This window comes from Myodes glareolus, chromosome 8, assembly GCF_982192425.1.
Source record: "Myodes glareolus chromosome 8, mMyoGla1.1, whole genome shotgun sequence".
Classification (NCBI taxonomy): Eukaryota; Metazoa; Chordata; class Mammalia; order Rodentia; family Cricetidae; genus Myodes; species Myodes glareolus.
In genome coordinates this window covers 67634068-67648539 of record NC_142033.1, presented here as the reverse complement: position 1 = coordinate 67648539, position 14472 = coordinate 67634068, and the positions used below count along the sequence as shown (strand labels likewise).

General features: G+C 48.0%; 1 protein-coding gene across 5 annotated transcripts in view; it reads right to left on the bottom strand.

The window, feature by feature from the left end:
- Nucleotides 1–1000: 1000 nt before the first annotated feature.
- Slc2a9 (solute carrier family 2 member 9) overlaps nt 1001–14472 on the bottom strand; it is a 153019-nt gene continuing 139547 nt past the window's right edge. For all 5 annotated transcript variants that reach the window (XM_087909066.1, XM_087909067.1, XM_087909065.1 and 2 more), the window contains one exon: nt 1001–2644. In XM_087909066.1, the coding sequence (XP_087765192.1) occupies nt 2399–2644 (246 nt within the window). In that variant the 3' untranslated portion in view covers nt 1001–2398. The remainder of the gene's footprint in view (nt 2645–14472) is intronic.

The following is a 14472-nucleotide window of genomic DNA, read 5'->3' as shown; positions in this document are numbered from 1 at the left end:
AGAAAGCAGAAATAGGAAAATGGGGAAGGGAGGGACTTGGGGGCAGAGAGAGAGGCAGAGAATGGTTGAGTAATAGGCATTCCCCTGTACCATTTGGAACTTATAACTTCTCGTCAGAAAGAAGGGTTTTTTGTTAAGTGCCTCTGTGGTTCCTACTGCCACCTCCAGGCAGGGCCCCTGGTTTCCTCCCATCACTCCAAATGGAGGAACAGTTTCTTCCAGGGCTTCTCTTGGGTATCCATCCTGTGGTTCTGGATATTGCTGTCTTGGAGTGTGAACTGGCGATGTGGGAGAAGATGCAGGAACTCATGACTATGTGACCTGTTCCTCCAGTCTGAGCCCCACCTTCCAACTGCTTTCTGATTTGCCTGCTTTCTTATCTTCAGTCTGCCCGAGTTTACACTGTGATTCTGTCCAGGCTTTTAATTAAAATTAGCCAGAGAGAAATGGCCTTGTGTGTACATATTAGCACCAGAAATTGAAAGGATTACCTTATTTCAGGGACTCCGAGGGGAGGAAATACCAACTTCCATGGTTTGGAGACTGGGGAGGAAGTGAAATGGGCCTAATGGACATACAGGGGTGAGGTCACCCCTAGCCTGGGATGGGAATCAGAAAGTGAGGATGATAGCTGAGCTTCTCTTGGGGACATGTAAGGATGCAGGGTGCAAATGACTATAGACACCCAGCAAAACTTGGGCCTGCAGGCCCTCAGGGAACACCCGACTCTGACTCCTGGATCCCCATTCATTGTCTTCCAGCATCTAAGAAACAGCTTCCTATGCTGAAGAGTTCTCTGCAGTGGGCACCAGAGTGGGAACAAAGGTCTTCAGGATTGAGATGATGCATTTGATTTAATATCAAGCGGGAAAAAATAGGAGCTAAGAGGAACACGATTGCAATCATGTTTTATATATTCTGTGTTTGTAGTGAATTAATAGCAGGCAGGAAATGGACGTAGCTGTGTAAAAAGTAAAATATGAAGCAGTGAGACGATCAGTTCTACTAGGAAATGTATTTTTCAAAAAATGTCTTTAGTGTAGCCTCATTACAGTTTCAAATATAAGAACATGCAAAAATAATCACTGTCCTCTGGCCTCACAGTCACACTGGTCCTGGCTCTGCTCTGTCCCTTGTCTGGGAAGGCATTCCTTTCTCAGCTTCCACCCAACTCCTCCTGCTACATGTCCCAACACCACAGTTCACCCAGTACTGATGGCACCGCACCTCACCAATAGTGCTGTGAGTCTCCATCTTCTCTGTCAGACACGAGTGCATTACTAATCAATCCCAGAACAATCAGCACTACTAATCAATCCCAGAACAATCAGTGTTCTTTCCCATCATATTTAGGTTTAGTCTTAGAGTCATTCTCAGTGTTCAGAGCTCAACTTGTAGTCTCTGCCCCCTAGTTGCTGGAAAGTTCTTCCTCATATTTGTAAACCCTGGTCTCTGGCCTCCATCTTTGGAGGCCCCGTCCCTGTGTCTGCCAAGTCTTGACCCCTCCCCGGAGGAGGATCAAGACGAGCCTGCTAAAATCTTGACCATGCCCTCAGTCTATTTAAACTGCTTCCCTAGAAAGTTTCCTCCTGGTCTCTTTCCTCTCCCCGGAATGGTGGTCACGTTCGCATCCTCCTGGTTCCCCCTCAGGGTCACCCGAGAGCGCAAGAATCCCATTAAACCTGGATATTTTTAAAATTTGGCTTGTTGTGATTTGGCTTGATTGGCACTTTTGCATCAGCAGAGAGCTCGCATTAGGAAAAATTCCTAACAATCTTATTTATTGATTGTCTGTGTGTTCTCCTGTAACAGTCTAAACTAAAGACAGCCTCAGACCTGGAAACCTTGAGCGCTGGGGACAAAGCCTGTCTCGGTAGGTTCAGCAAGATGGTGGACTGGTAAGAGGTGTTCCAAAGCCTCAGATCCACAGGACAGAGGTAGATTAGCAACAGGCATTTGTTAGTGTCGACCTAGAATCTTCTCATGGGTGTCAGAAAGCCTCCATGCAGGACCAAGCCCAGGAGTCTGGAGGCTGGAGGCCAAGGGCAGGTCAGGGTTGCTTAGCAACAGCATAGGTGGGACAAGTCCAGGTCTGCCATTCCCTCTACAAGGAGTGTCCATCAGATGAAAAGACCTTCCTTTGAGTAGGCAACCTGATCCCCTTCCCCCAACTTAATTTCAAAACTACAGGTTCAGTCATGAAGAGGGCAACCTTTGGTCCGTGTAGAATGCTGAGTGTACCAAACCTAGGGAACGCTTCCAGGGAGTTTGGAAGGGGTAGCTGTGAAGACACAGCTGTGAGATCTGATGGTCCCCAGCTTCTTGCTAACACCCCAGGATGAGAGTCTCACATGGCTTCAATCGGCTGAAACCTAAGTTTCGGGAAAGCCTTGGGTTCCTATAGTGAGATCACATATTTTGTCATTTGGATTTGGTCATGGCTGTCCAGCGTGGAGGATGGACCTGGCGCAGGCTGGCTGTTATCCTTCTCCTCTGGTGGCTGAGCCTTGTTCCTCTTGGCGAAGGCCTGGCTGATTTCTGCATGAGTCCTGTTCTTGGTCTCCGGGAGGACCAAATAGAAGTAGACAGCTCCCATGATACACACTGCAGCAAAGACAAGGAAGCAGTAGGAGTCCAGGCTTCTCTGTGGGGGAGGTAGAGACAGAAACAGCCAATGAGCAGTCAGCAAGTTAGCCAGCTGGCTGGAAAGCCAGGCTGCACGATTCTCCTCTGCCCCAGCATTCATATGCCAGCAGTTCTGGATAGAATCCCACAGTGGCGGCTGCTGCTGCCCCAAAAGGCATTGGAGCCACATGACACTTGAGTCAGTCTCAAAGGAAGTGGGGATAAGTCAGTTCCCCACCATGGTCAAGATGAGAGGAAAAAAAGAAAACAGTCTTTATTGCTCTGTATTTTTTTTCTTCAGAATAGGCATTTAAAAACTGACCATTGAGAAGGGACAATGTAATCTTTGATTAATATTATCATTGGCTCATTTTACCACTATCTCCCTCTCCCATGGCACACTCTTGTGTGTGAGAACTGTAAACCCCTAGTTTGTAAGGAAAATATGAATCATGGCATCAAGGATACATGTATTTTTTTCCTGGTATGCAGACGATCTACCCTCACTAATTGGTACAGCCTTGCACCAAAACAGAAAGACCAGGAGAGAGATGCTGGGTGTAGTCACTGTTCCTTGTGTCCTGCTTAGACCTCAGTGAGATGCTGGGCTTCCCAGGGACTCTCCAGCCTCTGCGGCTCCTGACATGGTGTTTGGCTCTCAGTAAAGCGTTTGTTCAATAAAAGACTTCCTGGCCTAGAGAGATGATTCCTGAGCAAGCACCAGGAGCCTAGTTTGAATCCTTAGCACCCATATAAAAACCCAGATGTAGTTGTACACTACAGTTGCCTGTGACCCTAGAACTGAGAGTGCTGACTAGGACAGAGGATTCCTGGGACTTGCTGGCTGCTGGAAGTAGAAGCAGGAGGACTCTAAGTTCATTGTCATCCCTGACGTCACGGGTAGTTCAAACCAATCTTTGGATATGTGAGAGCCTGCACCCTTAACTCTTAAAGGCTTCCTGGTTCCGGTTGCTAGGCCTGACTACTTCATACTACACACACCATTGATCAAAGACAAGATGGCGGTGGTGTTAGTGGCATTTCTCAAGAAGCAATATCAGAGTTTTCATCAACCCCATTCAATCTCTGACCAAAAACGGTGGTTTTGGCGCTCACAGTGCTTAAATGTCTGGGTACTCAGATATTCCAGAGTCTCCAGTGACACACGTTTCGACTCACGGCGTCTCTGTGGTTGCAAAACAAGGACAATAGTGGGTTTGTACGGTTGCTATAAAGAATGATGAAAGCGTCCATCTCAAAGCGCTGCGGGCTGTGAAGGGTGCCTCGCTCTGAGAAGGGTGCTTTCTGTTTGTCCACAGAGTCTGTGAGCCGTGAAGGGGATCAGGGAGACTCAGGGTTTCTGCTGCCAGAGATGCTGTGCCAACACAGAAGATGAGCCATTCAAAGCAGAATTTCAAACCTCCGACTGTTAAGTTCCTTTATTTGAAAAGTGGTGATGTTTGCCCTCACGTTGGCTTGTGATGGAAAGGAATGGGGTTCACAGTCCGAACCTCGGCCTGCTTGCTGACTCTGTCTCATAGATGGTAGAGTCTCGCGGCTCCTGCTGCTCTGGGGCCCCCATCTCTCTGGAGACTCAAGCCAATCCAGACACCTGCAGCCGGGAGGGCTCCTCTAGCTATCTCCACTCACATCTGCTCCATCAGGGAAGTCATGCTGACCCTACCTCGAGAGACAGCCTGTGTCTGACACCTGTCACCACTTTGAAGGCTACTGTGTTATGCTCTGCCTGAGTCACTAGATCATTGCGTAGCTTCTCTGAGTTCCCCACATCTCTCCTACTGCCCTGGATTATTCTTAGGAGAGAAGCCGGTACGACTCAGTTAAGCAAAGCCACTGTTCTGTTAAAAATCCACATGCATGTCCAAAGTCGCTCTAAGTGAAGCCAGACTCCTTCCCGTGGCTGATCTCTAGTCCCCTTACTTCTCCGAGGTCATTTCCTTTCTTTCTCTCTCTGCTCCAGCTTTACCTCCCTGATGGTGGTTCCTAATACCATGCCCCAATGTCTTCCTGGAACAGCTGTCAAAGACCCCCACACATCCTGCTTTCTCGCCTTCACTGCCTCTGCCTACAGGTCCTTCCTTACAGAGATCTCCTCTAACTGCTGTATTGAGAGGGCGCCTCCCAGCCCTGATTCACTATTCTCTAATTGTGCATCATCATACGGCAGAGAGCATAGACCTGCCTGTTAATTAGTTCTCTCCCCACCGAGGGTAAGCTATGTGAGGGTGGGCATTGCTGGTTTGCTTGCATCCCCAGAATGCAGGGAGCTGTGGATAGACAGAGGACCAACAGTGGATGTTTACTGGGTGCAAGGGTGTCCTGAGGCTCTCTACCGAACCCAGGGCGCTCCTGGAGTTGTCTGGGAAGTCTTTTCCGCCCTCTGAACTGCTATGTGCTTACTTCATTTCCCAAAGGGTATCATGAAGTCACTTGGATTAGTCTATTTCATAGACTTCAATGAACCCACAGTGCCCATGACATCTGGGGAAAGGACACTTGTCCCTTCCTTGTGGTTCTCAGGGACAAAAGTGTAGGGAAAGTAGGGTGAGAGACTCCATCTCTTGGGTACTGAGTATACAGTGGTTCCCTGATACAGTTCCCCAAACCAATGTGCTGGGACTGAACCCTCAGTGTGGTGAGGCCTTTATGGGGTGATCAAATGATGAGGGTGGGATTCAAAACTTCATGTTGGGATGCAGGGAACTAGGCAGACTGCTCATATCCGTCTACCTTCTTCCACAGGAGAGGACATTGGGGGGTACCATCTTGGAAGCAGAGAACAGCCTCCTAGAGATAACCCTGCCTATGGCATTTCATGATTGCAGCATATAACAAGGATAGCCCCGCTCCCTGAGGGTACCGGCCTAGAGAAGGCACAGAGCTAAGGTGGACATGCTTGCTCACCAGCTCTCCTACTTGGTTCTGATGTTGGAAGTCACATCATCAATCACTAGTCCTGAAGAAGAAGGGTGTTACAAGACCAGGTTCGCAGGGGAGAGGGGAAGGCAAGGAAGGAGCTAATGCGAATGAGGATTTACCTTTCCTAGTTACAGAATCAGATCTTTGGGGCCATTCATGGGCCTGTTTAGTTACACTTTACAGAAGACAAAAATCAAGCTGGAGTTAGGTTGTCAGTGGAGCTGCTAGGGTCAGAGCCTGGTCCTTGGCAGTTCTAACTACCTAGGCTCAGGCACCCACCCTCAAGCTACAACCCAGAGACAAGTGATGGTTAGATCCAGAGGGCAGAGGCGTGTCTCAGCGGCCATATAGGGAAAAGGGACAAAAATCATGTCCAGTGAGCCACAGCCAATCTTTGAAGTCTTGGCATGAGGTTTATGTTTAGATGGGGGACAAGAGGTGTGTGTAACTAAGCAGTCCTGGTTAAAGCAGAGCCCCACCTACCACTGATCCATCATTGCCTTGGCTTCAGTTTCTCCTGCAAGTTGGTCTAGTAGGTTGCTAGAACTCAGTGAAATCTCCTTCCCTGGAACCAGAACCTCCTCCAGCTGGCACCCTGGCTTCGATCTTTGCTTCCCCGAACCATGCAGTACATCACTACGGTGGTGCCAATGGGTGGGGCATACGTATCTCTCGTATCTCTCTTTAGACTGTCTTCACTCCTGCCAGGACAGTTCATGTTGTTTGCCAAGTTCATGCTGCCAGAAGGGGGCAGGACCGGGATGAAACTCACATTTTTCTCCAAAGCTGCCTTGCCCCTTGCTGTACTCTGGCTGGAACTGAGGACAAGACCAAGACCTGACAAAGTCGATGCTAACATTAGCAACTGCTCTCTAATTGTCTCCTATTCTGGGATGACTGACTAACTCTGTTCATCTCAACCCTGTGGTGTGATCCTACAGGTGAGGCGCCTAAGGGCAGATTCTGGGCTGAGCACCAGTTAAGAAGCAGGCTCATGGAATCTATGTGTGGAATGGAACTTCACTTGGGGTGGATACTTGGCCTATGATCACCCCTCTTCCCATCCCTGTCTCAGCTCCCAGGGACGCTGCTAACCACAGTCACAGTGCTTCTGAAAACACATCCTTTATGCCATTAGATGGCTATTAATGTGGTCCATATTTTTGTTTCAGAGAGGAAAATTTCTTTTCACAATACAGTAGAATGTTGAATTATGCTAAAAATATAAGGCAATTTTGGCAAAATACTACTTTTTGGAAAAGGTTCTTGAGATTAAAGAAAAAAGTCTCAGCTTTTCCCCCCCATTTTTCGTCTGCTCTGAATCAGAACCATGAGGGGGTAACTGATTCCCAGAGCGAAGAATAGAGAAAGCACATTTTGGGGGTTTGGACTCTGGCTCCCACAGAGTGGACCTATGGGATACTATGTAGTGGGGTGGTTGGGTAGGTTCAGAGGAGGGGCAGGGCATCACCTAAATCACTGGGCCACAAAAGCCCAGTGTGCTCTGGAGGTGGTGAAATTATGACCTGAAGAAATTCTGGGTTAGATTTAGAAGTAGCTATTCAACTAATTTATCAGAAGCAGAAAAGGTGCTCTGAGTTGGAACAACTCGTTTTTGCCACAATAGTCTATACATTTGCAAAGAAGAGGTCAGAAAAATGTGTCCATACTTAGGAGGTGCCTATCCATCCTTCATGCTGGGTTCAATCCTGCCTCCCATGACAGCAAAAACACCTATCAAAGCATATTCTTCTCTGGGTGTAGAAGTGTCTCTCAGCTGAGCTCCCTGCATCCTGGGAACACATGTCACTCTTTGGAGTCTCAAGAACTCATCCTAGCATCTGATGTAGACTGTTCCTTCTAGAAGATTCTGATGTTTTCTGTGGCTGGCCACTGGAACGCTGAAGGTGTTGGTATTCTCCCCACATCTCCCTGTCCCTTTCTCCTTCCCTTTCCTTCTCCCTCCCCTCTGTCTCTCTTCCTAGGATATCAGAACAGACAACAGCTTTTCAGTAGTCATAGTGACACCAAGCTTTGCGGCAGTCCCCATGCAGACACCATGCAGGGTGTCTCTTAAGAACCCTGTTGCAAAATACAGGCACCCCTGTTGTTCCAAAGACAAGACAATGACAATCATCAGGAGATGCTGAGATTACTCTGCCCCCCCCCACTTCAATGCTGAGTGGTGTGACTGAAATTCAAGATCATCAATTTGGGCCCAAATTCTGCCCAATTAATCCAGTTTTTTGTTTGTTTGTTTGTTTTGCCTACACCCTGCCTGACAAATAAGATCAAGAACAGCAACAACCAACAAATACAGTGTTGACAGTGTTGTGGGCTCTGCCTTAGGCTGGGAGCCCAAGGTACAGGCAGGGCTTGAGGCAAGAAGATTGTTTGAGACACTATGGGGGTGGCATGGTCACTGGTAACTGCCCCTGGTTGGTTGGGACTGACCAATGTTTTAAGCTTTGGGCTGCCTGAGAGAGTTTTGAACAAACATCCTAGGGCACATTGGTCACCATAGAAAGGACAGATGTTGTACAGTGAATTTATTTTCCCAAAGACACACTGAGGTCCTAGGCCCTGATCCCTGTGAATGTGGCATCACCAGAGAACAGTCTTTTCAGCTGTTATGCAGGTACTATGAGGTCAAGCTAGACGTGTTTCCAATCTGCTCTGTGGTTTCCAAACAAGAAAACATACACACACACAGATACACATACATATATGCATACATATAAACACATACAATACACAAACACATACACAGATACACAGACACACACATATACAGACGCAAACACACAAGGACACACATACATATTGTATAATATACTCACAGAGACGTATACACAGACACATACTCAGACATACACACACAGACACAAACACAGACACATACACAGACACACAGAGACACACATACATATACACACACATACACACAAATACCCACACAGGCAGACAAAGACACATACGCAGATACACACACACACACCACACACACACATACTCACAGGAATAAAAACAGACACAAATACGTATGCACAAAAAGACACACACAGACACATACACATGCAGACATATACATACACATAATACTCATATATACAGACACACACATCACATAGGCACACACACATGGACACAAATACATACACACAGAGACACACAGATATGTATACACATGCAGACACATACAGACACGTGTACACAGATACACACAGACACACATACACAGAATACACACATATAGACATACAGACAGACACATGTACACAGGTACACACACAGACACACATAGACAGAATACACACATACAGACATACAGACAGACATGTATACACAGATATACACACAGACACACATACAGACACACACATATATACACATGCATACATACACACATACGTACACACACAGAGATATATACACACAGAGACATACATGCCCACAGACACATACACACACTTACACATATTTACTCACAGATACACATACACAGATACACACACACACACACACACACACATATATATACACAGACACAGATGCATGCATGTGCATGAGTGCGCATGCGTATGTGCACGTGCACACACAGACACACACACAGCACTTGGAGCAACCATGGGGGTCAGAGTTAAAGTTGGGCTGCTAAAAGCAAAGGACCATTCCACCAATATGGAACAGGCTCTGTCTGCATAGCCTTTCGATGGAGCCACATCAGGCCTAGCAGCCAGGCTCAGGCCTGTCATCTTGGCTTTTTGGGAGCCAGGAAGAAGATTTAGAATGAGTTCAAGGCCAATTTTGTCATAGATAGTGAGAGACCCTATTTCAAACAAAGATGGTGCCCGAAGCAGAAGAGAGTTGGTCTATCTCTGGCCTCTGCACATATGGACACTTGGTGCTCCTGCACACGTGCACGCAGACACACACACACACACACACACACACACACACACATACACACATGCATACACACACATGCAGAGCACACAATGCAATGCACTTATGTGCACATGCACCTGCACATATACAGACCCCAATTTTGTATTTGGAAGGAAGGAAGTCATTAGTGCGGGTCACTTCTGTTCATCAGATATTCATAGTTTCTGCAGCAAAGCTGAATCATTTATAATTTGAATTCTCTAAGAACTTCACAGGAACAAAGGAAGAGGAGGAGGAACAGAAGCAGGAGGAAGAAATAAATGTCAATCAGTGCCTGTTCCCTCTGGTCTAGTGTCTTCAGAGCCCACTCACACCCTTGGGTGGTAGCTGAGTAAGGAACCCTGCAGGGCTGTGTTAGGCTTCTTGAGACAACCTCCATAAAACATTGGCTGTGGGCTCCTGCAGCGGGACAACCAAAGAAATGCCTGTATGCTTAAGGCAGTGTCCCTGGTATGTGGGGCTCTCGGGCTTCGATCTCTATCAGCAGCGATGCTCAGGTTGAGGGTGATTTCCATGTGGCTTCTTTAGCTTTCCTTTTCACCCTCTCCTACGCCACTCCAACCTCAAGCACATAGGACTCAATGTGCTACGTGGAAGTGAGAGAGCCGCCTCAGGGGCTAGACTTTGCCTTCCACTGTGACGAAGACAATTGTTTGCTGTTTGCTGCTGTGTATATGGGTATAGCAGCTTGTCTGGCCCATGAGCATCCAGGGATCCCCTCGACTGTGTCTCCCCTCTATGGCTGCAGTGTTGGGATTACTGAAGATGCACTATGGTGTTCAGCTTTACCTGGGTGCTGGGGATTGGGGTCTCGATTTAGGTTCTCCTGCTGTGTGGTAAATTTGTTACCCACTGAGCAATCTCCTCAGCCCGCAATACACCCCACTTCTTGATGCACTACCCTTCTGGTCCATGCTGAGACCCCTTCTTGTCTGTGTTTATTTGTTTCTCTCATTTTTAGTCTTGATCACTGTTCTCATTTCTTTTGTTCTACAATGTTCTCCTAATGCTGGGCAAAATTATGTGTATGTCTTTGATAAATAGCCCCAAATCTTCTTATTATCTGACTATATACACGCCATCTTTATGTATTATCTATGAAACATCTGGCTCTATCTCTTTGTCCATCCTCTCATAGTTATGTTTGTATCTATACCACCCATGGGTCTTTCGTTTCATTTTCTTGTTTGTTTATTTGTGTGTGTGCTTTTAATAAAATCTTGTGTAGTCCAGGCTGGTCTTGAACTCTCTTTGTAGCCTGAGCTGGTTCCTGTGTCTCCATTGCTTACTTGCAGAAGTTATAACTTTCCAAGTTTGGCACAACCTATGTGACCTGTGAAATACCTTTACTGTGTGTAGGAAGGGAGTGGGGCCTTGATCATTTTGACACCTCTGTGCTGTAGAGCCAATGTCACAACCATGCCTGTCCTGTGGGGAACAAGCTGATCACGAGGTAGCACGTCTGTTAATTGGGGTTACCGAGAAAGGACTGAGAAGCAGCTGAATTTGAAGGCCAGGCTTCTGCAGGGAGGGAGCTGGGGTCAGAAGCGGCCAGTTGGAGCCACTGTCTTACAGATAAGGCCTTTATTGCTTTGATGATGCCTCATTTCTATTATGCAAATCTTCCCACTGTACCAGCACTTGGAAGAAAAGGCGGCTGAGGGTCAATGGCTGACTGCTTTCACAGAAGCGAGAGGAGACCCAGGGGTCTTGGGGCAAAGTGTCCGTTGCCAGCCTGGCTATCTCTCAGCTAGGGGAGAGCACCTCCACGCAGGTGCTGCCTCAGGACCCTCACCTTGTCCTTGAAGGCACTTCACTTCCCACTCTACTTTCCCCAGGCCTTACTGCAGGGTCCCTGGTAAACCACAGACTACCAGCCGCCAGGTCTCCCTGCTCACAGTCTCTCATTGCAATCCTGTCTCCAAGTATCTAAAAGGATCTCTTCCAGAAACACCCACATGCTTTCCTACGTGTTCCCACTGATTGCCATCCTTCACGGGTTACCAGATGTCGTGGGAGCTCAGCATTGGTGGCGTGCTCAGATCATTTGCACTGTTTTGACACATGCTGGGAATCCCACCTCCTCCACATCGCATCAGAACCTGTGGTGGGCGTTTCTCCAGCAGCCACCAGACACCCTAAACTCCTAGACGAATCTCATGGCCTTCAGGATTGAATCCCATTGGTCTATTGGAGAAAGTGAGGATTCCTCAGTAGGATACTGAAGGCCCAGCAGAATCTATCCACAGTGCACTGAGAACAGGAAGTGGTGGTGTGAAGATGTGTATGCAGTGACTATTGTTGGGTGCTGAGTTAGAGAGTGTGTCTCCCACAGCTAGCATGTCCATTCTTATCATCTCCTGGGTGACAACTGGCCAGGTCCACCCAGAACTGGACTCAGATGACTTCTCCCTAGGGAATGTGTGCTTCTCTCCGGGGAGGAGAGTTTCCAATTATGTAGTCAGTCCCTGCTCCTAAAACCCATCTCACTTCCATGAACACCTGTATAATGGCCTTCAAAGATTTAGGCCTAGGTTGTAAATGCTGCCCTTGTTAAAAAACATCAAGGGGTGGGATTTTGAGCACGTGTTGAAGTTCTGGTTTTGAATGGGAGGTCCTGGACCACCTGGGTGGGCTCTGTATGTTACTGTCCTCACATGGGAGAGGTGGAGATACACAACACACACCATGAGCGCCATAGGACATCAACCACTGGGGAAGAGGGAAGAGGGGGGCTGAGCTTACCTAGAACATCCTGCTCTGAGAAGACTCCCCTGAGGACAGCATTGACATCATCATAAAGGCGGAGCCCTCCGAACCCCATAAAAGGCTTCAACACTGTTTTATACTTCTGTTTTGGAGATGAGGTTTCCCCTCAAAAGGCCAATGTGTTGAGGGTTTTATCCCCAGGACAGCAGCATTCCAAGACTTTTTGGGGAGTAGCTGGATCCCCAGGGCTCAGCTGTAAGTGTTTCTGTCCTCAGGTGGAGCCATCATTTGAATGTGCTGTTGCAGGTCGCGGAAGTGTGGAAGACGGGGTCTAGTTAGAGGGCGTGTATCACTGGGAGTGTGCCTTAGACAAATATATCTCGTCCTCAGCTCTTTCCTGTCTCTTCTATTCTCCCCAGGTACAGCTACGTGAACGACTTTACCTCACCCCACGTCCTCAGAGCCATGATTTTCTGCTAGTGACAACAGAGCAAGCTGGTGATGGGCGGGAATGGTGAACTGTGAGCCAGAGAGACCACCACTTCCCCTCAGGCATTTTTCACTGTGACAAAAAGTCTGACCAGCACAACTGGGGACCAAATTTCAGTGTGAGCTTCGGAGGACATGCTTCCTATTAAAACACAGCATCAAGTGTGGTGTGCTTACAGCAGCCCCAGGAAACACATACCCACGGTCCTTGGGGTCTGGCTCCTCTTGCCACCTTGAGCCCTCAGAGCCCATGCCGTCTCACTCCCTGAGATCGTCTGACCGCCTGCACCCACTTCTACCCATGGCCGGGCTCAAGCTGTGGCCTGTCAAGTGTAAGGATGCTTTCTAAATTTAGTTTTTGTTTTACGTTATTATTATCTCTGTGTTTGTGTGTGCTCATCTATGCATGTGTGCATCAGGAATCCACAGGATGATGTATGTCCTCTTTGGTCACTCTGCCCATTATATTCTGAAACACGGTCTCTCATTCAACCTGGAATTTACTGATTTGGCTAGACTGGCCAGCCAGTAAGCCCCAGGAGCTCTCCATTCCCACTTCCCCAGCACTGGGACTATGGGCCTGTGCCTCTGCCCCCAGTTTTTGTGCATGAGTGCTGGGGACTTGAACTTAGACCCTCTTTCTTCCGCAGCAACCACTTGGTCCACTGAGTCTTATCCCCTGTCTGAGGATGCTTTTCCAGCTCTGAACGGTGGATCCTCACGAGAGCTCAGTGAGTTGATTCTGCTATTGCCTGCGACACACATGAGGTCTGAAGACTGTGAGGAACCTGCCCGGGGTCACATTGCGTGAGAGCAGCAGAGCTGATGTGTAAGCCCAGGCTCTCTGCCTGCAAGGTCTGAGCACTCAGCCAGTTTCCCTGCTCAGTAAACTACCCCACACAGACTGGTGCCACCGTGCCCTGGAGCATGCAGAAGATCTAGCTTGGGACAGATTCTTGCAAATTGTTCCCTAACCTTTGCACATGTCTGAGGTACATATATGTGTGGGCACATGTACACGCATGTGCACACACACTGGCATGATTGCATACACACACACACACACACACACACACACACTAAGTAAATAAATAAGTAAAACAAAACACTGGCTTGACCTTCTAAATTCGCACCTTAGGAGCCCACAGCTATCTGGCATGTGTCCCTGGTAGGAGCCCATCACATGCAGGGTTGATATAGGTCTGTCCTGTAGCTACAGAGCATGCTCAAATGTCAGGGATGGCTGCCACAAGCTATCCTACTAGCCAGAACAAGGCGCTCCAAGGATTTTCTAAGAATCTACCCAAGAATCATTTTGAGCCCCTGACATCATTCTCACCCTGTGCACGGGTGTCACCCCAAGATTTAGGGCCGTGAACTGTAGTGGTTGTGAATGAACATTCTGGAGCATGTAGGTTAGGTCTCAGCTCTAGCACTTGCTAGCTGGGCAGCCCTGGGGAAGTGACTTGACATCTCTGTGTATCAACTGCTATCTGTAAAAGGAAGCCAGCAGGGCCATGGGACTCACAGACCTGTGATTACATGAATCACGCTATGCGTCATGCTGGGGAGAGCCAGCTGTATAGCAATGTCTCATCCAGTTACCAGATTTCTTAGCTTGTTTTGTGTTTGTTTCAATGACTGCTCTAACGAGTTGCCATGAACTGGGTGACAGGAAGCTCTCTCTGGTCCTCAGGCCTCAGGAGGGGGCTACTAATTCTTGCAGAAAACAGCCCATCCTGACAGATCCATGGGAGCAGC